Genomic DNA, 23,909 nt, shown 5'->3' on the forward strand with positions numbered 1-23,909 from the left:
GGCGGGCGAGCGCGAGGGAGCGCGCGGCGGGCTCCTGGGAGCGTGCCCGGACTGCGGCGCAGCTCCAGTCCGCCGCCCCGGCCCGGCTGAGCCCCCGGCCCGCGCCGCGCTCCTCCGAAGGGGCCGCCGGGCGACACTGCAGGGGTGGCGTTGCGGGCGACGGCCGGGCCTGGAGCCGGTGCGTGCGCGCTGCAGGAGGCCGGCCGGGAGCCGGGAGCCGGGAGTCCGGGAGCCGGGAGCCAGGAGCCCGAGCGGGAGCCGAGAGGCGGCCCCTCCGCGGAGCCGGGGTGAGTAGCACCCGGCCGCCCCCGCGCACCACCGGGATCCGGTCCCGCGCGGGGACGCACGCGGCGCCCCCTGCCAGCGCCGCGGACCCCGGCCTCCGCGCACTCTGCACACCCGCGCCGCGCCGCGCTTGCACACGCGCGCCGGGCGCCCTTCCCCGGCCTGGCCACTCCGCGCACTGCGCATCACATCGCGCCCGCACGCCCGTCCCGCGTGTGCACACACGCGACTCACCCGGGCATTTACACGCCTCCCCGGCGCCCGCGCTGCGCGAGCGCCCCTCACTTTCACACTCAGCGTCCTGACTGGCCCCACTGCCCCCTGCCCCACCTCACACCCTCTCCCGACTCTTCCGGCTCAGTCCCCGGCTCTCGGGGGGCCCCCATATACCCTTGGTGGGTTCCCGCGGCAGGGGTGCTGGGTCTTCAGGAAATGCTCCGATCCCGAGAGGCAGGTCGCACCGCGTCGCCGGGAGGCCCGGGGAGCTCGGGAGAGGATCCTCAGCCTCGTCCCGCGTCAACGGCCTGGGTCTGGGGCTTTCCGGAGGCTCTGGGGAACCTCTGATACTGCTGCTCTTTGCAAGAGGAAGCTTGCCCCGTCTCAGGGCCTCGGACTGTAGAATTGGCTGCTGAGGGGTGGGAGTGGGGCCCAGCATGGGGACCTGGAGCCAGGCCTGTGGGTGGAGGAGCCCTGAGCCAGCCCTCCTGGTGATTCCTCTTCCAGGGCTGCAGGACAGCGTGCCCCCCTCCCCCGTCAGTGGGGCCACCCCAGAGCGACTGGGAAACCTTCACCCAGGAATGTCAGCTCCTTCTCCAAGCTAAGGAGAGGGGGCAGGTTTGGAGGGCAGCTTCTGTTGTGCTTCTTACTAGAAATGGGGAAACTGAGGCTCAAAACAGACAGGAGTTCCAGCCAAGTTAACCCAGCCAGTCTGGAGAAGGGTCAAGACAAGTACCTAAGCCCCCTGCCTTCCCACTCTGAAATCCAGAGCCTTCCTCTAGCTAGGGAGAGAGCAGGTTCCCAGTCTAGGGTTCAAGCTTGGATTCTGCGTCTTGTCAGCTATGGTGACGCTGGGCAAGTCATTTCTGGCGGGTCAGTTTTCTTACCAGTACAATGGGCAGAGTAGCACCCCCCCAGAGGGCAGCGGGGAGGGACTTGCTGAAATAAAACACAGCGAGTCCTTGGTACGGTGCCCAGCACATAGTAGGTATCCAGTAGATGCCAGCAGCCGCTACCCTAGCCAGTCTGCCCTGCGGTTTCTGTAGGCTTTAGGGAGATGGTAGCAGGATGTGGTTATTTCGGGGGCGGGGGGAGGGAAGCACTTGAAAAAGATTTCAGACCTAAAGATCCTAAAGAGGTTTACAGCTTGGGAGGCGAGGACTGCCCTGTGCCCACATCAGAATCCTTCTTAATATCTGATAACCACAGGGGTGGGGGGTGCTGGCAGGCAACATCTTGTGAGCCACAAATGTGATGTGGGGACACAGTGAGCAAGGAAATGGGGTGGGGGGGAGCAGAGACACGGGCCTCCTTTCCCCTGGAGAGGCACAAAATTCCTGGAAAGCCATTCCTCCAACAAGCCCAGGAGGGGGCCTCAACTGTGGTCAGATTCCAGTAAGGCCAGTGACAGTTCTTCCCACCCACCTCCACCCCCCGAAAGGCCTGGTCAGAAGGTGGCATTACGGCCAAGAGCCCAGGCCCGGATCCATCACACCTTGGCGCCGGTCCTAGTGTTGCTACTCAAATGCTGAGTGACCTGGGGCCCCCGCTTCCTCATCTTTAAAACAGGGACCCGTTCATCCAGCCAAGCATCACGGCTGTATCGCGAGCCTCGGCCAGGCCAGGCTCTGTGCTGAGCATTTCGCAGGTATGAAGTCCGATGCTTGCAGCAGTAGGGAGCCACTGCCGTGTAGGTCTGATTAAGTCTGGATTTGAACCTAGAGCTGTTTCCAGTGAGCAAGCCCCATGCAGTTTTGGATTCAGCCGGGGGCGGGGGATGGTTGGGACCAGAATGAGTAGAATGGATGGATGGGAAAGGGTGCCAGGAAGGGGACGTGGATCTGAGGAGGTCGGGTGTGAGTTTGGGGCAGCTCTGGCTCATCCCTGGTGTGCCCATTTCCTCTGTATCAGAAGCTCGGGGGAGTTCTATCGTAGGCTGCCCTGGCTTCCTGACATGCCTTGTCAGCAGACGGCTGAAGCCGCAGCCCCTCTGCCCAGAGGACCTCCAGCCAGGCGGAGGTGGGAGCCTGCTTGCCAGAGGCTGTAGTCGGTGAGATGAGGGGGGCGAGGGGGCCAGCACTAGGGAGGAAAGCCATGCAGAAGGACACTCACTGCACGGTTAGCTCAGTCTCTGCTCCCTGCTTCCTGGTTGGGTGACTTTGGACAAATTTACTGCCCTTCTCTGAGCCTCTTCTTCCTCCTCTGTGGACCGAGGTTAATGATAGGATATCCCATAGGGGTCTTGTGGGAGGTGTTGGGGAAGACACCTGTGAAGTCCTTGGGGGCTGTGGCTGCTAGTGGAAGAGGCACCGGATGGGGCAGCAGGCGTGGCTACCCAGGACCAGCTCTCCCACTGCTGGCTGTGCGGCTTTGGGCAAATCCCCGAACCTTTCTAAACCTCTCACCGTTCATCCAAGAGCCTGCTTACCAGGCCCATGAATGGAGATGCGCTCCAGGGGCCAGCAGGTTCTGGAACTGAATGGAGGGATGAGAGGGGCTGGGCTTGAAGAACAAACGCCCCGTCCCAAGGGGCAGAGCCTACTCTATTCCAGCTTTGGCATTTTTGCAGGAGTCAGGGGAGACCGACCCACCGGCCCCCAGATCTCCTCATTTTTTAAGTGAAGCTGTAAATTGAGCTTACTGCCCACACGATTCTGCTGCTCAAACGAGGGCTTAGTTAGGGGGCCTTTGGGACGATTGTCAGGCTGGTAACCACAGCAGCTAACGTTTACCAAGCCAGACTACGCTTCTTAGTCTGCCCTCCTAGCACCCCGATAAGGCAGTCATGAGCCCCATTTTACAGATGGGACGACTGAGGCTCAGAGCTAGTCAGGGGGCAGAGCTGAGATTCAGAACTGTGCTCAGGCTGCCCACCTCCTCCCCCAGCCCAGTTTTCTCCTCCTTCCCTCCCTCCGTCTAGGCAGATTCGGTCAGACTTCTGCCACCTCTCTGGGGCCCACTGCAGAAACTTGGGGCTTGGGTGTGCCTCGAATCATCCACATGTTCACTGAAACTACACCTCCCAGGCAAGGGGTGTGGGAAGAGTGGGCTGTGTGATAGTTGGGGTTTGGAGCTGGACCAGCCTCGGAGGCTGGCGGCCCCTCCACTGCTCTAAGTCTGGCACAGCAGATACGGGGTTCTGTCCCATACCAGGTGGTACTTGCCGCGGGGGTGTACCCTGTCCACGCTAGCACTGGCTATCCCCATGGAGCCTCACTCTGGAAGCCAGCTTGTGCCAAGTAAGCAGGAAAGGAAGCTGATGGCATTATTGGATTCCCAGCAAGGCTGGGACAGGTGTGTACCCCTTAACATATGTGTGTTGGTGTGTCCAGACCCCATTCTGCCAGGAACTAGGGCCACCTTGGACTTGTCCACAGGGACCGGTTTGGCCTGCACATTCTCAGGAAAGTTTTGAAACCATGTGCCCATCTGCAGTAAGGCACGGAGGTTAGGCGTATGGAGCCAGAGGGTCTGGGTGGACCGGTTTCTTAGCCGTGTGTGGTCTTGGGCAAATGATTTTCCCCTTGGGCCTCAGGACTCTTCCTCAGCAAACTGGAGATGATAATAGTATCTACCTCCTGGGGTGGTTAGAGGATTAAATGAGGTCATGTATAAGTAAAATGCTTAGAATCATGCTCTCGGGCCTACGGAGTGCTCAGCGAGGCTGTCATCCAGGTCTACAGCCCAGGGTCCCAGGAGTGAGCTCCCTTTTCGGGTCAGCATAAGTGAAGCCTTCCGGGAGAAGCCTCCCTTCTACCACCATGAAAGACCCACATCTCACTGGATCACCATCAGCAGAGCTGGGAGCAAGGAGCTGTCCCCGCACCTGACAGAGCTTTGCCCCAGGGCTCTGTCCTGCCCTGTTTCTCCAGGCCTCCTGCCCTGGGGCTTCTGGCACTCGCCCATGTGCTGGATAACCCCGTCCCGAACCAGACTTCTGGGCTGTAGAGCCACAGACTGGGGAGAACCCCAGGATTCAAGAAAATGCTTAACTTCTGATTGGACTCCAATCCCCAAGGGAACCCACAGAATCTATCCAGGGTTTGCAAAGAGGGTAGTCAAGCCACAGTCTGGGAGCCTTTTACCCTGTGGCTGAACAGTGTTCACATTTTTTTGTGAATTGGTTACAACATTTAAAAAATCAAGAAACTGCACATTAAAAAAAAATCCAGGTATTTGGCTTTTCTTTTTTTTTTTTTAAGATTTCATTTATTTATTTAACAAACAGAGATAACAAGTAGGCAGAGAGGCAGGCAGAGAGAGGGGAAAGCAGGCTCCCTGCTGAGCAGAGAGCCCGATGTGGGGCTCAATGTGGGGCTCGATCCCAGGATCCTGGGATCCTGACCCGAGCCAAAGGCAGAAGCTTAACCCACTGAGCCACCCAGGCGCCCCTACCTGGCTTTTCTTGAAAAAGCCAGAAGATAGATAGATCGATCGATAGATAGAATAAAATAAAATGCCCAGAGATTGGGGCCCCTGGCTGTCTCAGCCAGTACAGTCTACAGCTCTAGATCTCAGGGTTGTAAGTTTGAGCCCCACATTGGGCGTAGAGATTACTTAAAAATAAAATATTTTATAAAATAAAATAAAGTCATGAAAAGCCAGAAGATCCAGCAGTGCTAGGTTGGCATTCCTGCGGGAACAGAAAAAACAGTGGCCTTTGGTGGGGTGGGGTGGGGTGGGAGGCGAGTAACACCCTGACCTGTTTGCCCCCACCTCTGCAGGGGTGGGGCTGTCCTGTCTTCCCGTGACTCTTGGAGCTGAGGCCCATAGGGTTATCCCAGCCTCCCTTGTCCATTCCCTTAGCTCATGTCTGTGAGACAAAAGTACTTCTCAGCAACGCAGTAATAAAATTATGAGCAGTCACTGGGGTTCAGGTAATGGCTTGTATGACTCCCAGACCTTTCTAGAACAACTGAGTCAGACCTTCAGCATTCATAAAACTTGGAATTGGAGGGTGGGGTGGGGAGGAAACCATCCTGAGCAGTGAAAGGACTGATAATAGAATATTGCAGAAATGCAGCCTTGCCTTTCCAGTGGAAACAAAAGCTTTTGAAGTAAGCCTTAGCAAACACCCTAAAAGCCCACGCTATAAGTAGCAAAGAATCAAAGAACAGTTGCGGGTAGGATGTTGGTTGGATGGGGTTGGTAGGATGGAAATGAGGTAGCGGTGCCAGATTTAGTGAATATAAATGCAGGATACCCAGGAAATTTTGAGTTTCAGATAAACAATGAATAATTTTTTTTTTTAGTATAAGTATGTCCCATACAATATTTGGTACATACTTATACTAAAAATGAATCAAATTCAAATGTCACTGGGCATATTGCATTTTTATCTTGCAATCCGGAAATTAAGGTGGTCTTAGAGTGGTTGGAAAGAGCTTTAAACGCCATTTTTTAAAAATTTTATTTATTTATTTGACAGAAGGAGAAGTCACAAGTAGGCAGAGAGGCAGGCAGAGAGAGAGGAGGAAACAGGCTCCCTGCTGAGTAGGGAGCCCAGTGCGGGGCTTGATCTCAGAACCCTGAGATTGTGACCTGAGCCGAAGGCAGAGGCTTTAACCCACTAAGCCACCCAGGCACCCTAAACACCATTTTTTTTAAAAATGCCATTTAATAGGTGATTGGATTAAGCGTTTACCTTTGGCTCGTTCCAAGGCCGTTCTATCCCTGCTCCTGGCATTGAGCAGGGAGCTTGCTTCTCCCTCTGCCCCTTCTCCCCACTCCCCACCTCTAGCTCGTGCATGCTCTCTCTTGCAAAAATAAATAAATAACTTTTTTTTTTAAAGATTTTATTTATTTATTTGACAGAGATCACAAGCAGGCAGAGAGGCAGGCAGAGAGAGAGGAAGAAGCAGGCTCCTCGCCGAGCAGAGAGCCTAATGCGGAGCTCGATCCCAGGACCCTGGGATCATGACCTGAGCTGAAGGCAGAGGCTTTAACCCACTGAGCCACCAGGCGCCCCTAAATAACATCTTTTTTGAAAATAAAATTTTAAAAATTAAATTAAAAAAAAAAAGAAAATGCCATTTAAAAGCCTACCTTTGGCTGAGCTCTCCTCATAGGTGAATGTGAGGCCCACGGGCATCAGGGAGGTCAAGGCATAGGGTTGGGGTTGGTGGCCCTCCAAAGTCCCCTCTGCTGACTGTCTTTCCCCTTGCAGGTCCGGCTGCTGCAGCAGGCATCACCATGGCCATGGATGTGGCTGAATACCACCTGAGCGGTGAGTCCCAGCAGAAGCTGTCACCTCACCGGGCCCTCCCACAAGGCCCAGGGTGGGGGTGTCAGTGGGATGCCAGTAATGGCCCTAATTTAGCAGTAAGGAGAGGGACTTGCCCAAAGTCACACAGCCTTGGGGACACTGGGCTAGGACCTGGCATGGCCTTGGACAAGTGACAAAAACCTTTCTGGGCCTCTACTTACTCATCTGTAAAATGGGGGCAGTGAGGCCTCCCTCAAGGACCGCTGGGAAGATTCAGTGACCGAGCTTAGTGCCAACACAGGCCTTTGCATGTGCCCTTCCCTTTGCCCATAGTCCTTCCCTGCCTCCGCCTGGCTAAGCCCTTGAGACTGGTGTGGATGTCCCAGAGGCAGATCTAGCTCCAGACTGGCAGGCCGCCAACACCTCCTCGGCCCCCCACCTCCTGGGGTCTCAGTGGCTAATCTATAAACAAGTGCTGGACAGGGGCCTGGCAAATAGCCGACAGTCGAGAAAGCTTTTATTACCTGCCACTCCGCCGCTGCTGCCTCCTCCTCATTTCTGGTCCCAGCAGAGCACTCGCTTCCCTCGGGAATTCTCCCCATACCCCCGAGGCTGGCAGGCAATAAAATGAATAAACAAATTCGCATTAATAGGCATCATTTTGCGTCACCGTCCTGGGGCTTTTCCTCTCCTGCCCCCCTTTTCTGCCAACCAGGACTCTGGCTTCAGGCCCTCAGCCCCCTGGGATCCTCCCTCTCAGGGGAGCCTGGCTCTGCTGTGCCACGTGGCCTTGCCCATCATCCACGGGGACCTCAGACTTCAGTGCCCACCTGCTTGCCCACCCCCACGGCCACTGGCCCTGCTGGGAGCCATCCCTGGAGCATCCCGGGCCAGAGCTTCTTACGTGTGCCCTCACTCTCCAGTTTACCAGGCCCATTCCTAGGCCATCCCTTATTCACCAGACTCCCAGAACTTTCCTGGCTCTTCAGGGCTCGCCTGGGGCCCTCTGTAGATCTCTGTTGTGGTTTTGGTTAGCCCACAAATGATATTCTGTCAACAGAGGTCAGAACTCCGGGTTTGCTCACAGCTCCTCCGTCCTGACCTCCTGCCCCTCTCATCTGTCCCTGGTCCCGCCCCGCCCTTGTCCATAGGCTGTGTGATGTTTACGTCAAAACTGTGTGGCTGGACCATGTCATGAATTCATCTTTTTTTCTTCTGACAATGCGTGACACATCCTCCTGCTTTGCCACCGTGACATCCTAATGACTTCCATTCTCAAAGGCCAGTGGTATTTCCCTCCCTAGTTAGCACCACCGGGCCCCAGTGACCCCGGCAGGCTGTTTCCAGATTTCTGAGGTTATAAATACAGCCTTGATGATTCACACCAGATATATAACTTCCTGGGATTTTTTTTCCGCAAGATAAATTCCCCAGGGCGGGACCGTCTGCTTGGGGGGGAGGGGGGCGGGCGGGGTGGTTATCTCCATTTTCTGGGTGGGAAGGCTCCAGCTCAGACTGGTGAGGCTCTATGTTTCCTACCCCAGGGCCTTGGGCTGGTGGCTGGGCAGGCTCTCAGCCTCTCCCAGCCTCAGAGCTCCTCCTCTAGCAGGTGGAGGTCGGGAGCTCATAGGATGTGTGTGCTGGATAAATGCCGGGGTACAGGCCGGCCCTGCTCTTCTCCAGAGTGCGTTGGTGTTTTGGCTTCTGGCTAGAGTTGGCGGGTCTCAGGAGAGCAGGGGTAGGCTGAGGCCTCCCACTGCCAGAGGGACTGCTGCTACTGTGTGGCAGCACAGGACAGCCTGGCTTCAGGGAAGGGGTAGCAAGGAAATCCCCAGGCCCAAATGCCCCACTCTCTCTCCCCCACTGGGCACTCTGAATGCTCCGGGCTTTGGACGCCCTCTCCTCTTCTCATCCTAAACTCCCAGTCCCTGGCACCTTGGCCTGGCACATTTCTTGCTCCTCCCTCTTATCTCAGCCTGGATGTCTCTCCTCCAGGAAGCCCTCCTGGATTGTGCTCATCACTCCGTTTTTGTCTATTTATTTGTCTACTTCTCTCTTCCCTAGACTGTGAGCTACTTAAGGACAGGGACTGAGCCTGGGGCTGACTCCCTCCACAGTGTTCGCACACAGTAGGTGCTCAACAGACGTTGCAGTGATAAATCTCCACCCGTGACATGCCCTCCCCAACTCTTTCCGCCCTGCTGCTTCAGAGCTGTGCTGGGTGGAGGCTGGGTGGCGCAGTGGTGACTCCTGCTTGCTCTCAAGTCTGGCTGGCAGAGTTGAAATCCCAGGACCTGGCTCTGTGACCTTGGGCAATTTCTTTATCCTTTGTGCACCTCAGTTTCCCCATTTGAACTGAGCATAGAAGCAGCCCTGACAATGGTGCAGAGAATGATGTTTGCCGGCAGAAGGTCACTTCTGATAGGAGAGAGCTCACCCAACACAGGTGAGGGGCAGTTTGTTACTATGTCTGGGGCCAGTGAGGCTCAGATAGGGAAAGTTCTTTACTTATCAGCGGAGAGAGAGCATTAAGTGTCTGGATTTGTCCCCAAGCCCTGCACAGCCGGAAGTCTACATCTCACTCCTGGCTGAGCCTTTTTTTTTTTTTTTATAACAGCTTTATTGAGATAAAATTCACATACAATTTACCTGCTTAAGGCGTACAATTCAGTGGATTTAACATATTTTATACCCATCAACACTTTCAACTTTGAGAATCTGCTTATCATTCTCCAAAGCAACCCTGTATTGCCGCCCAGTCGCCCTAGACAATCACTAACCAACTTTCTGTCTGTAGGCATTTACCTATTCTAGACATTTCATGTAAATAGAATCCTACAACATGTGTTTTTTGGTGTCTGGTTTCTTTCGCTTAGCATGACGTTTTCATGGGTCATATATGTTGCAAGATGTATGTTGCAACCAAGACCTTTGTGTTGCCACATTATATTCTGTTGTGTGGATGGAGATTTTATTTATCCGTCTATCAGTTGATAGACATTGGGTTGTTCTACATGACGGTGAGGCAAAAATGGGGTCATTTCTTCTTTTCCCCGAACCCTTTCCCTCTTCCCTCAGACCTCAAAAAGTGGCTTTGATTACCTGGTAGCAAGAGGCCTTTTGAAGGCTCTAAGGTCAGAGAACTCAAAAGGGGGAAAATAACCCTATTTGTTCAAAGCCTAGGGAATGTTTAACCATCGTTCACAGCTCTTCATCTGATCTAGCCAAGCTAGTCCCCACCGCCATCCTGTTCTGGTAGAAATGGATGCTTTTGTAGAAAAGGAAATGGAAGTAGAAATCACAACGTACATATGTCTTATTCAATCCTGGATCCCCTAGCACCCTGCATGGAGCCTGGCGCGTAGTAGTGGCTCAGCAAATATTTGTGCAGTGAATAAGGAGGTCAGTGCTGAAACCCCTGCTCCTTGGGTGGGAGTCTATAAGCACGGGGGAACCCCAGAGCCTACTAATGAGAGGCTGCCCTTGTCTTGCAGTCATCAAGAGCCCCCCTGGCTGGGAGGTGGGTGTCTACACTGCTGGGGCCCTGGCACTGCTGGGAATTGCAGCTGTGAGCCTGTGGAAGCTCTGGACATCGGGGAGCTTCCCCAACCCCTCCCCGTTCCCAAACTACGACTACAGGTACCTTCAGCAGAAGTACGGGGAGACCTATGCGGAGGCCAAGCAGAAGGTGAGGTTTCCACTCTCTCGAGACCGCATTCCCCTTCCTCCCCAGTCCCTTGTTCTCTCCTGGTTAACTTCCTCTGGTGACCAGGGACCCTTATCCCACTCCGTGTCTCCACCACAACCCAGTGGTGCGAAACCAGAGGACACTTAGTGAGGGAATGAATGCTTTCAATTTAAAAAACCATCCTGTATGGGGCACCTGGGTGGCTCAGTCGGTTGGGCATCTGCGTTCTGCTCAGGTCATGATCCCTGGATCGAGCCCCATATCAGGTTCCCTGTGCAGTGGGGAGCCTGCTTCTCCCTCTCTCTCTGCCTGCTGACCCCCTGCTGTGCACTCTCTCTCTCTCTCCCTCTGTCAAATAAATAAATAAATCTTTTTTAAAAAATAAAATAATAAAATAAAATAAAAACCATCCTGTGAAAACTACAGGAAAATACAAATAAGAAAACCTCTCCCCACATGCCACCACCCAGGGGCAAATAACTGTGAGCTGTATTTTAACCACTAACATTTTGATTTCATTCCAGTACTTTTTTTTTTAAAAAAATATTTTATTTATTTATTTGTCAGAGAGAGAGAGAGGGAGAGAGAGCGAGCACAGGCAGACAGAGAGGCAGGCAGAGGCAGAGGGAGAAGCAGGCTCCCTGCCGAGCAAGGAGCCTGATGTGGGACTCGATCCCAGGACGCTGAGATCATGACCTGAGCCGAAGGCAGCGGCTTAACCAACTGAGCCACCCAGGCGTCCCCCAGTACTTTTTTTTTTTAAGATTTTATTTATTTATTTGACAGATAGAAATCACAAGTAGGCAGAGAGTCAGGCAGAGAGAGAGGGGAGGAAGTAGGCTCCCTGCTGAGCAGAGAGCCCGATGCGGGCTCGATCCGAGGACCCTGACATCATGACCTGAGCCAAAGGCAGAGGCTTAACCCACTGAGCCTCCCAGGCACCCCTCATTCCAGTACTTTTAATATACCCTCCAGTCTTCTTTCCATGCACAGTTTTTATATAATGGGTGTCATTTCTACATAAAATTTTATACCCTGCTCTTTTTATCTCACAGCTAAAACATTTTCCTATATTGTTGAGCCCCCGTCATAAACCATCATTTTTTAAAAAAAGATTTATTAATTTATTTTAGAGAGAGAGAGAGCAGGGGGGAGGGGCAGATGGAGAGAGAGAGTCTTAAGCAGACTCCACACGACCCTGAGATCATGACCTGAGCCAAAACAGAGAGTCGGATGCTTAACCAACTAAGCCACCCAGGGGCCCCGTAAACATCATTTTAATGGCCAGTTCAGGTTCCTTTTTATGTATGTGCCATGATTTCCTAAGTGCCATTATAAATAATGCAGTGAATATTTTATATATAAAACTTTGTCTTCATTTGGGATTATGTACTTTGAGTGGATGCCCTGATGTGGAATTCCTGTGTCAGGGAGCACAAAAATTTTTTAGGGCTCTCAGTGTATATTGCTGAATGTTTCATCATTAGATACTTGGCAGAGAATTTTTCTAACATGACAAGTTCCAGAGAACACAGCCAGAATCTGTTACTGGATAGGGGCCCCGTACACTCTTTCATTTGGGGTGTGAGGGGACTATCTCCCATTCTTCTGGGGGGGACTGTACCTTGGCACAACTTTTCCAAAAAGCATTTTGACAACATAGGTCAACCGCTTGCAAAAGGACCGTGTCCTCTGAGCTAGGATTTTAAGAAAGCTTTTTGATGCTACGTTATCTCTCTTCGTGAAAAATAAACAACAACGTAAGTGTCCAGCAGTGGGGGACAGTAAAGTAAATCACAGCTATCCACTCAATGACAGGTTGGGAGCCCATTAAAAATTATGGTAACGAAGACTGTGCAACACCTTGGGAGATGCTCATGGCACAAAGGCTTTTGTGTTCTCAAATCCCAAGGTCAATTTAGAGAAAATTTTGAATATTGGAGTGAACGTTACCCAACTTGGAAGACTTCCCCTTTTGTAGACATTTTGGTAAACATCCTTTGAGGCTTCTCGATCATCTGTTGAACAGCTCTGCCCTAGTATTCTTACCACTTGCCCTTGCGCTGGAAACTTAGATTGCAAACTACTTCCGCTTTTCATAAACATTACTGCAGTGAACATCTTTATGTACAGAACTCAGTCTGCATCACTAAACATTTTGAGAAAAAGCTTTCTTCCTCGTGGTTAGGGAAAGAAAACGGAGTGACACAAAAGAGCATTAAGCGAGGACCTTCCTGGGGCGCCTGGGGGGCTCCGTTGGTTGTGCGTCGGACTCTTGGTTTCGGTCCAGGTCCTGATCGCATGGGTTGTGAGATCGAGCCCCGCACGAGGCCCCATGTTCAGTGGGGGTCTGCGTGGATGTTCTCTCCCTCCGCTCCTCCCCCTGCTTGTGCTCTTCTCTCTCTCTCTTTCTCTTCACCCTCAAATAAGTAAGTAAATCTTTAAAAACACCTGACTAAGGCATGCATCGTTCCTGCAAAAGGGGAACTAGAGGTGCCTCGAATAGACCAGGCTCACAAGACCATGCCTTTGCATTTGTGAGGCTCCCGTGTCCCTTTTTCTCACCCCCAGAGAGTGCCTGCGTGGAATGCCCCACGGGCCAGCATGCGGGGACCACCCAGCCGCAAAGGCAGCCTCAGCATTGAGGACACCTTTGAGACCATCAGTGAGCTGGGACCTCTGGAGCTGATGGGCCGGGAGCTGGACCTGGCCCCCTATGGGACCCTCCACAAGTCGCAGTCGGCTGACTCGCTGAACTCCATCTCGTCCGTGAGCAACACCTTCGGGCAGGACTTCACGCTGGGCCAGGTGGAGGTGAGGATGGACTACGACGCGGCCTCGCACACCCTCCACGTGGCTGTGCTGCAGGGCAAGGACCTCCTGGAGCGGGAAGAAGCCGGCTTCGAGTCCTGCTTTATGCGCGTCAGCCTGCTGCCCGACGAGCAGATCGTGGGCATCTCCCGGGTAAGTGGGGTGCGCTCTGGGCTCTCGGGGGTCCTCCCCGGGCAGGCGGGTCTGCAGGGCCAGGCTGGATGTGAGGAGGGTGCCACAGGGCAGCTTTAGATGCTAATCCCAGAGCTGAAGGACCTGAGGACCAGGCGCGGTTCTCGGCAGTCCTACCCCAGCAGCCCAGTGTGTGGTAATTGTCCATTTCCGCTCCTGTCCCCTGGGTCAGCTTAGGGTCCTGGCAGAAGAGCGATGACATGTTCAAGTTGGCTTATTTGCAGGAAGCTCAATAATAGGACTGTTAACGATCATGTGGGGAGGGGCGCCTGGGTAGCTGAGTCGGTTGAGCTTCTGACTTTTGATTTAGGCTCAGGTCATGATCTCAGGGTCGTGGAATCGAGCCCCGTGTCAGGCTCCACGCTCAGCGGGGACTCTGCTTGGGATTCTGTCTCTCTCTTCCTCTGCTCCTCTGTCTTCCTCTCTGCCCCCGTTCCCTAAAATAAATAAATAAATCTTTAAAAAACACACACACACACAAAACAATGGTGTGGGTGGGGTATAGGGCGACCTCAAAGATGGAGTGGCTCCCTTTTCTGAAGAGATAAGGGGAAGGGGAGGCTACTGGCCCCAAAGGAAGAAAGGCATGTGGAGGGGGCCACATTGATAGGCTCTGTGCCCTTTGGTCAAGGGACACACATGGTCAGACCACAGCAGTACTGCAGAGAAGGACCTAGGGAATAAGCACCCCACCTCTGACCTCTGATTTCCCTTGAGTGACTCCCCTGTCTGACTCCACCAGGAGCCAGAGGCTAAGGGAGCCTGTCGATCAGCCCATGGAGGTCAGTTCCTGGGGTCGAGAACAGGGTGGGGAGAGTTGGGGGAGACACTCAGCACCCTCCCACACCGGGCTACCTTTCAAGGGTCCCTCTGTTTTGCCAGGAGGGAGCAAAGCCTTCATGAGACACACTCCCCTCCAGGCTGGATTAGGGGTAAAAGGGCTCCAGACGCCATGGCTGGGAGTCCTCTGTGGGCAAGGTAGACGCCCCGTGGCCTCTAACTGGAGTAGGAGGAACCTGCGGGCCTGCAGGACCAAGGCCCATGTCCAGTCACTCTTACCACGCTGAAGTTGACTGTCCCTCTGTGGTGGACACTGTCATCCCTTTCCCACCCGCACGCCCCCCCCCCACTCCTGGGCCCTGACCACAGCCCAGTACGTGTGGGACCCAAGAGAGGCCGTCCAGAGGGTGGTGAGGAGCAAGACCCTAAAAGCTCACTGTCTGGTTCCAACAGCAGTTTTCCACTTCCTAGCAGCATGACCTTGGATAAGTCACGTAAGCTCTCTGTGACACGGTTTCCCCATCTCTCAAATGGGGACCGTAATCCTTGAGGAGGGGATACAATAGATTGTATCTCAGGACCATGGAGTGTCCCTGCTGAGCCTGGATCCAGGCTGCCGATGGCCTGGACTGTCTAGAAGATCCTGGGTGGTTCCGGACACTTTCCTTGAGGGCGGACATTGATGGATGGGAACCATCACAGCCTGGTGTGTGCTGAGAATCTGGTTCACCAAGTCCCTACATCTGTGACTCTCTCATTAGCCCCAGTGGGATGGACCGAGGGCATCTTACAGATGAAGAGGTTCAAGAGAGTGCTTTGCCCAACACAACGCCAGCAAGTGAGCCGGAGATCCAGGACTTAGCCCTGGAGTTCCCATTTTCCTCCCCCCATGTGCTCATAAAGCACAACACACAGAGAATGCACATTGGTCAGGGAACCCGAGCCCCTGCAGGCAGGGGACAGCAAAGTGGCTCATTTGGCAGGAGGAGGGAGATCGTGAAGAGCCTGGAGGCCAAAGTAGATCAGGGGGTGGACTTTATCCCACAGGGGAAGGAGTCCATGAAGATCCTCAAGCAGGGAACTGGCTGGGGAACGTGGCTCCCAGGGAGCAGTGGCAGAGGAACCTTCCCACAACCCAGGCAGGGACCAAAGAGTATGCTTCAGTGCACCTGGAGCTGTTGGCGGATTTATTCCTGAGAAGGCAGGCTTCTCAGCATTGCAGCCCAGCCAGTCCCAGCAAGTAGGTGGCTGCCCCCAGGCTGGGCAACCCCCCAGCTTCAGGCAAGTTTCCAGGGATGAGAGCTCCTCCCTGAATATTGCCAGGCAGTGACTAAGGCAGCCCCCAGTGGACAGAGGAGCTGTGCCCGCTAGGGCACCTTCCCAGGGGGCCTGCCCACAGCTTCCTGGGAGGAGGCCAAAGTCACCCACCAGGCAGGACTGGTCTTGGAAGCAGAGTCTGCCCAGCCTCGCCTCGTCACTCCATCCATTCATCCGTGCACCTATCCATCCATCCATCCACCCCACAACGTTCAGGCCATCCGGGGCCAGGCTCTGAAGGGCTGGGACATCAGTGGTTCGCAGCTCCATGATTTTCTGTACTTACTACACTTCCCGGCCCAGAGCTGGACCTGAACTGGTATAAGAAAGAGGAGACCAGTTCAGCAGATATCACAAGGGTTTTATGGAGCCATGGGCACTGAGTGTGGGAATTTGTTGGTGTCCAATTATGGAAGCTTCGAATGCCAGGCTACCAGATTGGCCACCAGAGAGAGGAAGATGGGGGCCTTTAAATCCCCAAGGCTGGGGTGCCTGACTAGCTCAGTTGGTAGAGCACACAACTCTTAATCTCAGGGTCATGAGTTCAAGCCCCATGGTGGCCATGGAGCCCACCTTAAAAAAAAGTCCTCAGGGCTAAACCCCCAAAGGAAGAATTGGCATTGGGGCCGGGCAGAGGGCTGGTGCGCAGCAGACCCACAGCGCTTGCCCAGGCCTCTGGACTCTCTGTCCGGTGCTCTCTCCCCACCATGGCTTCTCAGGCCCCTGACTGCCACCCCTTCCCCAGAGTCAGAGCTCCCTCCGTGTCCCTTTCTCTCTGCAGATCCAGAGGAATGCCTATTCCATCTTCTTTGATGAGAAGTTCTCCATTCCCCTGGACCCTGCCGCCCTGGAGGAGAAGAGCCTGCGGTTTTCTGTGTTTGGCATCGATGAGGACGAGCGGAAGGTCAGCACGGGCGTGGTCGAGCTGAAGCTCTCGGTACTCGACCTCCCCCTGCAGCCCTTCAGCGGCTGGCTCTACCTCCAGGACCAGAACAAGGTCAGTCCGCCCGTGGAGAGAGGGTCACACATGCCTCTTGCCGTGGGGAGACCCCGCTGTCCATAACAGCCCCCACCCCACCGTTCTTTAGGGGATGAGAAAAAGAGGCCTGTGCCGCATTCAGGAAAACTGTTTACTGCATGAAATGAACATGCTCTCACCGCTGGTGCCTGCGCCAACCACCAAACCTTCAGACGCTCTCCTCCTAGAGGGTTTCTGCTGGGGAGGTGCTCCGGCGCTAAAGGGAGTCATTGCAGACAGAGGCCGAGCTGCTGTTTACCTTTATAAGCGTAGGATGGCTTGGGGACCATCACTGCTACTCAAGCAAATGGTCTACCCGTCCTGGTCCGCTGGGACCTCTGTGTGCTACTCCACAGAATGTTTTCCATGGGCTGGAAGGAGGGACCCTACCTGCATTGGGTGGCCACATTTGACAGGTGCCCTCTGGCCCTCCTTCCAAGGCAGGGCCCACTCCCTGTAGGAGGGAGGGATCGTGCACCCTTCATGGGATGGGGGACTGGGGTCCCTTTCTCAATCCCACTGGCCCAGTGCCTGGTGGAAGGGCAGGAGCAACAAGTTCTCAACGGAGAAGGAAGCTTCTGCCTTGCCCGGGGCCCCTCAAGTCACTCACGTGTCCTCCAGGCTGCTGATGCTGTGGGTGAGATCTTGCTGTCCCTGAGCTACCTCCCAACAGCTGAGCGCCTCACGGTCGTGGTGGTGAAAGCCAAAAATCTCATCTGGACCAATGACAAGACCACAGCAGGTAAGGCCTGGCCAGCTGCCCGGCTCCTTCGTGTGGGCTGGTGGGAGCGGTGGCCCAGCTGCTAAGCAGGGGGCCCCCGGGAGCGTCAGCAGGTGTGGGGGTACAGCGCCTGGCCCCTCCACCCCCTGGTGTTGGCTGAGCTCAGGAGCCGTGCACAGCGGGGAAAGCAGTCTGACTGTGGAAGGCTGAGCGCAGCGAGGGTGGCAGGGAACCCCCGGGAGGGGCAGACGGGAGTCTGAGCAGGAGGCTGGGGCATGGGGAAGAAACCAAGGTGGATGCCTGCTTTCCAGAACTAGACTTCATGAGGAGCTGGGCTGCGTCCCAGATCCCAGACAGGACCCAGGGCCCCCAGGATAGTTTGGGTGCCGGGCAGGACCTGCTGCCTCCCACCGTCTGCAGGAACAGAACTGGAAACAGAGGGCTGGGGGTCCGGAGCCTGACCTGCTGGGAGCCGGCGGGGAGGGGGAATCCAGGGTCCAGGCGGGTACAGCAAGGACACCCAGTGGGTGGAGGGTGACAAGCAGTGAGTGACTTGTTATTTCAAAGTCAGGCTCCACAGAACGGGTGCAGGGTGACTCAGGGCTGACGTCTGTGCTCATTATAGAATGAGAAGTAGTGGGTCTGCAGAGTGTGCCGAGCGCCATGGGCGGGGAGCGTGTGCAGGGCCCGGAGGCGGGCTGCCTGAGCCCCAGGCCCGGCTCTTCTCCTGATTCATGCATGAGCCTCAGTTTTCTCATCTGTAAAATGGGAAAGAACTAAAGGCCCAATGGCAGGATGGCAGGGGATGGTAGCAGCCGTGAAGGTTTGGCTATGTGGAGCCAGTGGGCCACTAGGACTGGGCAGGCCTATGCCAAGGGAGTGTAGCCCTGACCCCCGCCTCTCGCTCGCCCCCAGACCCCTTTGTCAAGGTGTACCTGCTTCAGGATGGGAGGAAGATGAGCAAAAAGAAGACAGCTGTGAAGAGGGACGACCCCAACCCGGTGTTCAACGAAGCCATGATCTTCTCGGTGCCGGCCATTGTGCTCCAGGTGAGGCGGGGACCGGCTCAGGAGTGGGAGCCCAGGGCTGGTCACCCCGGTCTCTGGGGCCACTCCAGCCACACCGACCTTGCGTCTCAGGGCTCCTGCAGATGCCAGTGGTTTGCCTCCAGCCCTCACCTTTCTAGTGGTGAGGCATTTATGGAGCACCCGCCAGCTACCGGCCCTATGGTGTGTGCTGGGGACACAGGCGCTGCTTCCTTGGTGCTCACAAGGGACAGGCAGAAAGTCCCCAGACAATCTTTTTTTGTTTTTTTTTTTTTTTTAAATATTTATTTATTTATTTATTTGTCAGAGACAGAGGGAGAGAGAGCGAGTGAGCACAGGCAGACAGAGAGGCAGGCAGAGTCAGAGGGAGAAGCAGGCTCCCTGCCGAGCAAGGAGCCTGATGTGGGACTCGATCCCAGGACCCTGGGATCATGACCTGAGCCGAAGGCAGCTGCTTAACCAACTGAGCCACCCAGGCATCCCTCCCCAGACAATCTTAATCCACCAAGAGCATGCCAGACTTCGGTGGTCAGGGGAGGCTTTTGCAGGAGGGGGGAGCTAAATTAAGACAGTTTCCAGTAGGAGCAACAAAGGCCTTGGAGATGAGCCAGGGCTAAGCCAAGGGCCCACAGTGCTGGCCTTAACTCTCTGGAGGCTACCAGCAGAGGCCCTGCTCTTCTGTGGCATTCAGAAGGTCATATGATCCAGGGAGACCACGCCCTCCCCCCCACCCCCCTTACAGATACCACAGACCAAACCTGGGGGGCTACAGAGGATATGGCCTGTGCCTCACCAGTGGCCCTGCTGGCAGAGGATGGGGAGCATACCACCTCCCCCACTATGTCCTTCTGTCCCTAGGCATCCCTGACAGTGAGAATGGCCTTTTGTGCCTTGAGCTGAAACCTGCCCCTCATCCATGGGGCTGTGGGAACCCGCCTACTCTGACAGCCCCCCTGAATTTGAAAGCCCAGAAATCGGCCTCACTCCCAGAGTCCCCAAGGCAGGCAAACGTCCCAGCATTGCTGGTTGACGCTGGTGTTGCCTTCCGGCCACCCTCATAGGACAGACTGTCCACCTGCCCCCTCTTCTCCCACCCCCAGTGGCCGCAGTGTCCCTATTCCACAGCCTCCAAGTGGGGGAGACCTCTCGGGACCAGGAGGGAAGGTGGGAGAGGGGAGCATGAGGAGGAGGAGGAGGAGGAGGTAGGAGGTCAGGGTGGGGTTGAGTTTCAAGCTCAACCACTTTGATCTCAAGCACATTCTTTCCTTCCTCAGCTCTGAGTCCAACATGTGATTATATTAAGAATAATGAGACATCTAAAATGCTCCGTGTGCAGGCTGTTCTAAGCACTTGACACATTTTAACCTTTTTTTCCCCCCAGAACAGGTAGGAACTAATAGGATTACCATTTCACAGATGGGAACTAAGGTAGGAAGAGCCCAAGGTCACACAGCGAGGCGCGTGGGGAGGCCAGCATTTGAACCTGGTAGTCCAGCACTCCCGCTGTGTAGGGAGACAGCAACAGAAGCTGGGGGCTACACAGATCGGGGCTAAGGATTCAGGGAGCCACACCTGACCCCCTGCTGGGGCCTGGCACCCTGTCCCCAGCCCCATGTCACTTCCTCCCCAGGACCTGTCTCTCCGTGTGACAGTGGCTGAGAGCAGCAGCGACGGCCGAGGGGACAACGTGGGCCATGTCATCATTGGGCCGTCCGCCAGCGGCATGGGCACCACGCACTGGAACCAGATGCTGGCCACTCTGCGCAGGCCCGTGTCCATGTGGCACCCCGTTCGGCGAAACTAGCAGCTGGCACGATGCGCCGGGGGGGGCACCGAGCCTGGCCCATGCTCAGCTCTGATGCCCCTCCCTCGTCCAGCAGGAGCCATGGATGTTGGGGTCCCCTGCCGGAGCCCCCATGAGCCATCTTGGTCCTTCTGTCCAGACTGCAGTGGAGAAGCGGGCCTGGCCAGGTGTCTAGGGACCCAAGGTTTTCTCCCACAGAGGGCCTGCTGGGGCTGGGCCACGACCCACGGAAGGCAGCCTGGCACTGGCTCATCCTGCTTCCACTTTGAGATCCCCATCCAGCCTGTCCCTCGGCCTGGGGCGTTGCGGCTTGGCCTCTCAGGGCTCTCCACATCCCACCCTGCTGGGAGACCAGTGCTAAGCGGGGTCATGTACGGGGAAACGCGTGAGTCTCGGGGGCCAGATGCTGTGTTAGACACCAACAGACATGACATGAAGAGGACTCGGTCCTTAGGATGTCGGGAAGACAAGACTCCCCAGTCCTGGGGATCTGCTCAGTGCTGAATGCCACCGTGGCAGAGCTCTGGGGGCTGCGAGGACAGGGTGGGAGCCATGCCCTGAGGGACAGGAGAAGAACAGAGTGTGTCTCATGCAGGCAGCCAGCCCTAGCAAGGCAGGGACAGGAACTTCCCTGTCACTAACTGTCCTCAGCCTACTGGAGTGGACACAACGACCTTTCTCTGGGCAGGAGAAGTGACCAGGAGACCAGGCTGACTCCGGAATCACGCTCCATGAAATCTGCTCCCTCCATCCATAACCCTGGCAAGGCCCAGAGGTCCCGAGAGGCCCAGAGCCAGGTCCCTGCGTTTGGTCCCCACTGGATTAGGCATTGGCTCTCTACCTCCAGGCCACACCCTATTGGGAAGAGAGATGCCTCAGCCTGTGGGTAGCCGGTGGGTAGTGGGGCCAGAAGACAGACTGCAGGGATGGCAGGAAAGGGGTGGCCTGGGCAGGGGCAGGGAGGGGAAGTCAAGGGGCATCCAGATGGGCGGCGGTGAGAAGGGAGGGTTTGAATGCCAGACTGGGAAGGAGGGGGCACTGGGGGTCCTAGGTCAAGTTCCAGAAGTGAACCCTGAGATTCTTAGGCAAGGGGTTAGTTAGGAGAGCAGGGCGCCTTCCTCCATCTGGAGAAAACTGGGGGGAGAGAGGAGAGCCGTGAGCAGGGGCAGACTCCAAGCACGTCGTGGCTTCCAGACTGTCCAGCCTGATGGCCTGAGGAGCCCTGGTGTGTGATTGGCCCCCTGGGGGGATCCTGACCAGAAAACAAGGGGCTGGACTGTTTGACCCCCCACCAGGGCTTCGGCTACCACCCACCCCAGCTGGAGGAGGAGAGAGCACACTCTCCAGCTGTCACGGGCTGGGACAGCCCCTGTGCGTGAGAAGCAGGCAGCTGAGGGGTGGGGGTGGGGAGGGTGGCCTGCAGCAGCATCCGCTCCCCGGGGCCACCCACAGGTCAGCGCAGGGGCTCTGGGGCTGCCACAGGCCCTGGTGAGCTATGGAGACCTAGGCCCAACCTGTTACCCCCAGTGCCTCTGGGAGAGCCCAGTCATGGGACGGGAGGCAGAACTGTGGCCAGCACCGGAAGGTCTGCATGGCCCGCCACAGAGGCCAGGGGCACAGCGAAGACCCTGACCGTTTCTGCCCCAGGGGCTCGGCAGCACAGGCAAGCCTTTACACCCACCTTCTCTTCCCCCTCTTTCCCTCCCTCTAACTGCATGAAATGTGGACTGTGGACCCGGGACGGGCACGGTGGGGACCGAGTCTGCTGACTGGAATGATTCCAGAACCAAAATAAAGCTGGGGCAGGAAGGAGGGGGCTTCTGGGGAGCCTTGCTCGGCCCCGAATCACCTTTGTCTCTACTCCAGGAATAGGGACTTGGTCTCTGTGTGGGTTACTCTGAGCAGACCCAGAGTACCCAGAAGGGAAGGAGGTCTCTGTCTGGCTGGGAGGCTAGCACAAGGAGCAATGCCATCGGACTGCTTGGGAGGCTCTAATAAGGGGCCCTCCGCCAGGCCTGGCAGGGAGGATGGCAGTAGGGAATATCATGGAGGGCTCCCTGGTGGTGTCACTGAGCTGTCTTCAGGGAAAGAAGAACCATAGGGTTGAGAAAGGTAGGACAAGGCCCAAAAAGCATTTCTGGAACAGGGAACAAGACACAAAAGGGCAGGAGTGGGCAAAAATTGAGGCCAATTAGTCAACCTTGCTAGAGCAAATTTGGGGGAGGATGAGGACAAGGGAGCCAAAAGAAAGGCTTAGAGGGGAGAAGGGTCGCACACGTTCAATGAATGCGGGTGCCAGCGGGCCACCCTGTAACCCTCGCTGCCCCGGGGGAGGTTCAGTTATCATCCTATTTTGAAGAACCGGAAATGGAAGCTTAAAGAAGGTAACTATGCCAAGATCACACAGCCCCAGAAAGTCTCAAAGCTGGGATTCAAGCTCTGGCTGTCTCGTTCCAAAGTTCATGCTCTTAACCCCCAGGCCACACTGCCCCCTTCCTCGACTCTCCCAGGCTGTTCTAGTCTCTCCCCTGCTCTAGAAGATCGTACCAAGGATAAAAGGATGATCTAGGTGGGAATTACCAGTATCTCTGAGGAGGCCTGCCTCCCACAGAGCCCGACTGTGCAGGCTTCTATGGACCTCCCCCCACGTCTCCCACCAACACTGGACAGAGGACACCGGTGAGATAAGAGTGGAAGGGTAGGGAAGGCCTTCCTGGAGGAGGTGGAAGCAGGAGCACTAGCCTGGCAGAGTAGGGAGGACCATGCGAATGGAGGAGGGAGAGGGGCCTCTGGGCATGGGAACTCCTTGGTGTCCTTTGTGACACTGGAGGCTGGAGAGGCCAGATGAGGCGGAGCTGGGGAGGTTTTATGGCTCCAGGGTAAAGTCAAAGGTCCTGGTCCGGCTGGCAGTGAGGAGCCACGGAGGGTCCCGGGCAGGGTCAGAGGCGCAGGTCAGGGAAGGGAGGCAGGGGACCTTCTGAACAGCTTTGGAAGTGATGAGGGGGGGACGTGAGCCAGCACCAGCTCCTGCTCAGTGAGAGCCAGCCTGAGCTGTCCTGAGGTGTCAGGCTCCTTCGGCAGAGCCCGCACCGCACCACCCGCGTCTCTTCCTGCCTCTTCCTCCTCCCAGCCCTACGCCCATGGGCCGGCCTCAAGAGTCCCAGACCTCCTTCGTCGGGGAGACTTCAGGGATAGGCAGTGCTGCATCCAAGAGGACAGGTATGGAGGTCACTGACCTGACCACACTGGCTCCGCCTCTTTGCAGTGGGGACAGTGACTCCTGCCCCAGCTGCCTCTTTGGTCCACAGTGAGGTTCAACACGGGTTGAGGGTGCCTTTCCATCTGCCCACATCTGCAGGGGGCGGGGCTGCGTCCTTGTACCGCCCACAACCCCCAGCCGCTCAGACCTTCGCTTCCTCTCTCCTGCCCCAGCCATCTGTGCCTGCAGATGCCCAAAGTGACAACCGGAAAGGCTAAATAAACCTGAGACTGGGCCGCAGGGCCCCCTCGCTCTCTGCCCCTCCCACCCCATTACCAACCTTCTCACTCCACCCACCAGGATCCATAATGACAGGTCGGAGAGAGGAGGCGAGGACAAGAGGCCTGCATTCCCAGCCCTGAGCTCCATCCAGTTAAATGGTGGCTGGAGCGGAATGGATCTGACGGAGCCCAGACAGACGGAAATGGGAGAAGAGGCTCTTCCGGGCTCCGACTGCCGCAGACTAGGCCTGCAGCTTTCTCACTGTGCGACAGGTCCCTTCCTCTTGAGAGCTTCAGTTTCCCTGCCTGAAGAATAAATGTGTTGATCAGGAAGGTCTCTAAAGGC

General features: G+C 55.8%; 1 protein-coding gene across 1 annotated transcript; it reads left to right on the plus strand.

The window, feature by feature from the left end:
- Positions 1–259: 259 nt before the first annotated feature.
- Positions 260–21,932, plus strand: SYT12 (synaptotagmin 12). The gene is made up of 8 exons (XM_044259802.1): positions 260–287; positions 6,668–6,727; positions 10,201–10,394; positions 12,966–13,358; positions 16,276–16,491; positions 17,134–17,254; positions 18,149–18,282; positions 19,910–21,932. Exons 2-8 carry the CDS (start codon positions 6,694–6,696, stop codon positions 20,081–20,083), a joined length of 1,266 nt encoding a protein of 421 aa, XP_044115737.1. The 5' UTR covers positions 260–287; positions 6,668–6,693; the 3' UTR covers positions 20,084–21,932.
- The last annotated feature ends 1,977 nt before the right edge of the window (positions 21,933–23,909 follow it).

Source organism: Neovison vison, chromosome 7 (genome assembly GCF_020171115.1).
Source record: "Neovison vison isolate M4711 chromosome 7, ASM_NN_V1, whole genome shotgun sequence".
Taxonomy (NCBI): domain Eukaryota; kingdom Metazoa; phylum Chordata; class Mammalia; order Carnivora; family Mustelidae; genus Neogale; species Neogale vison.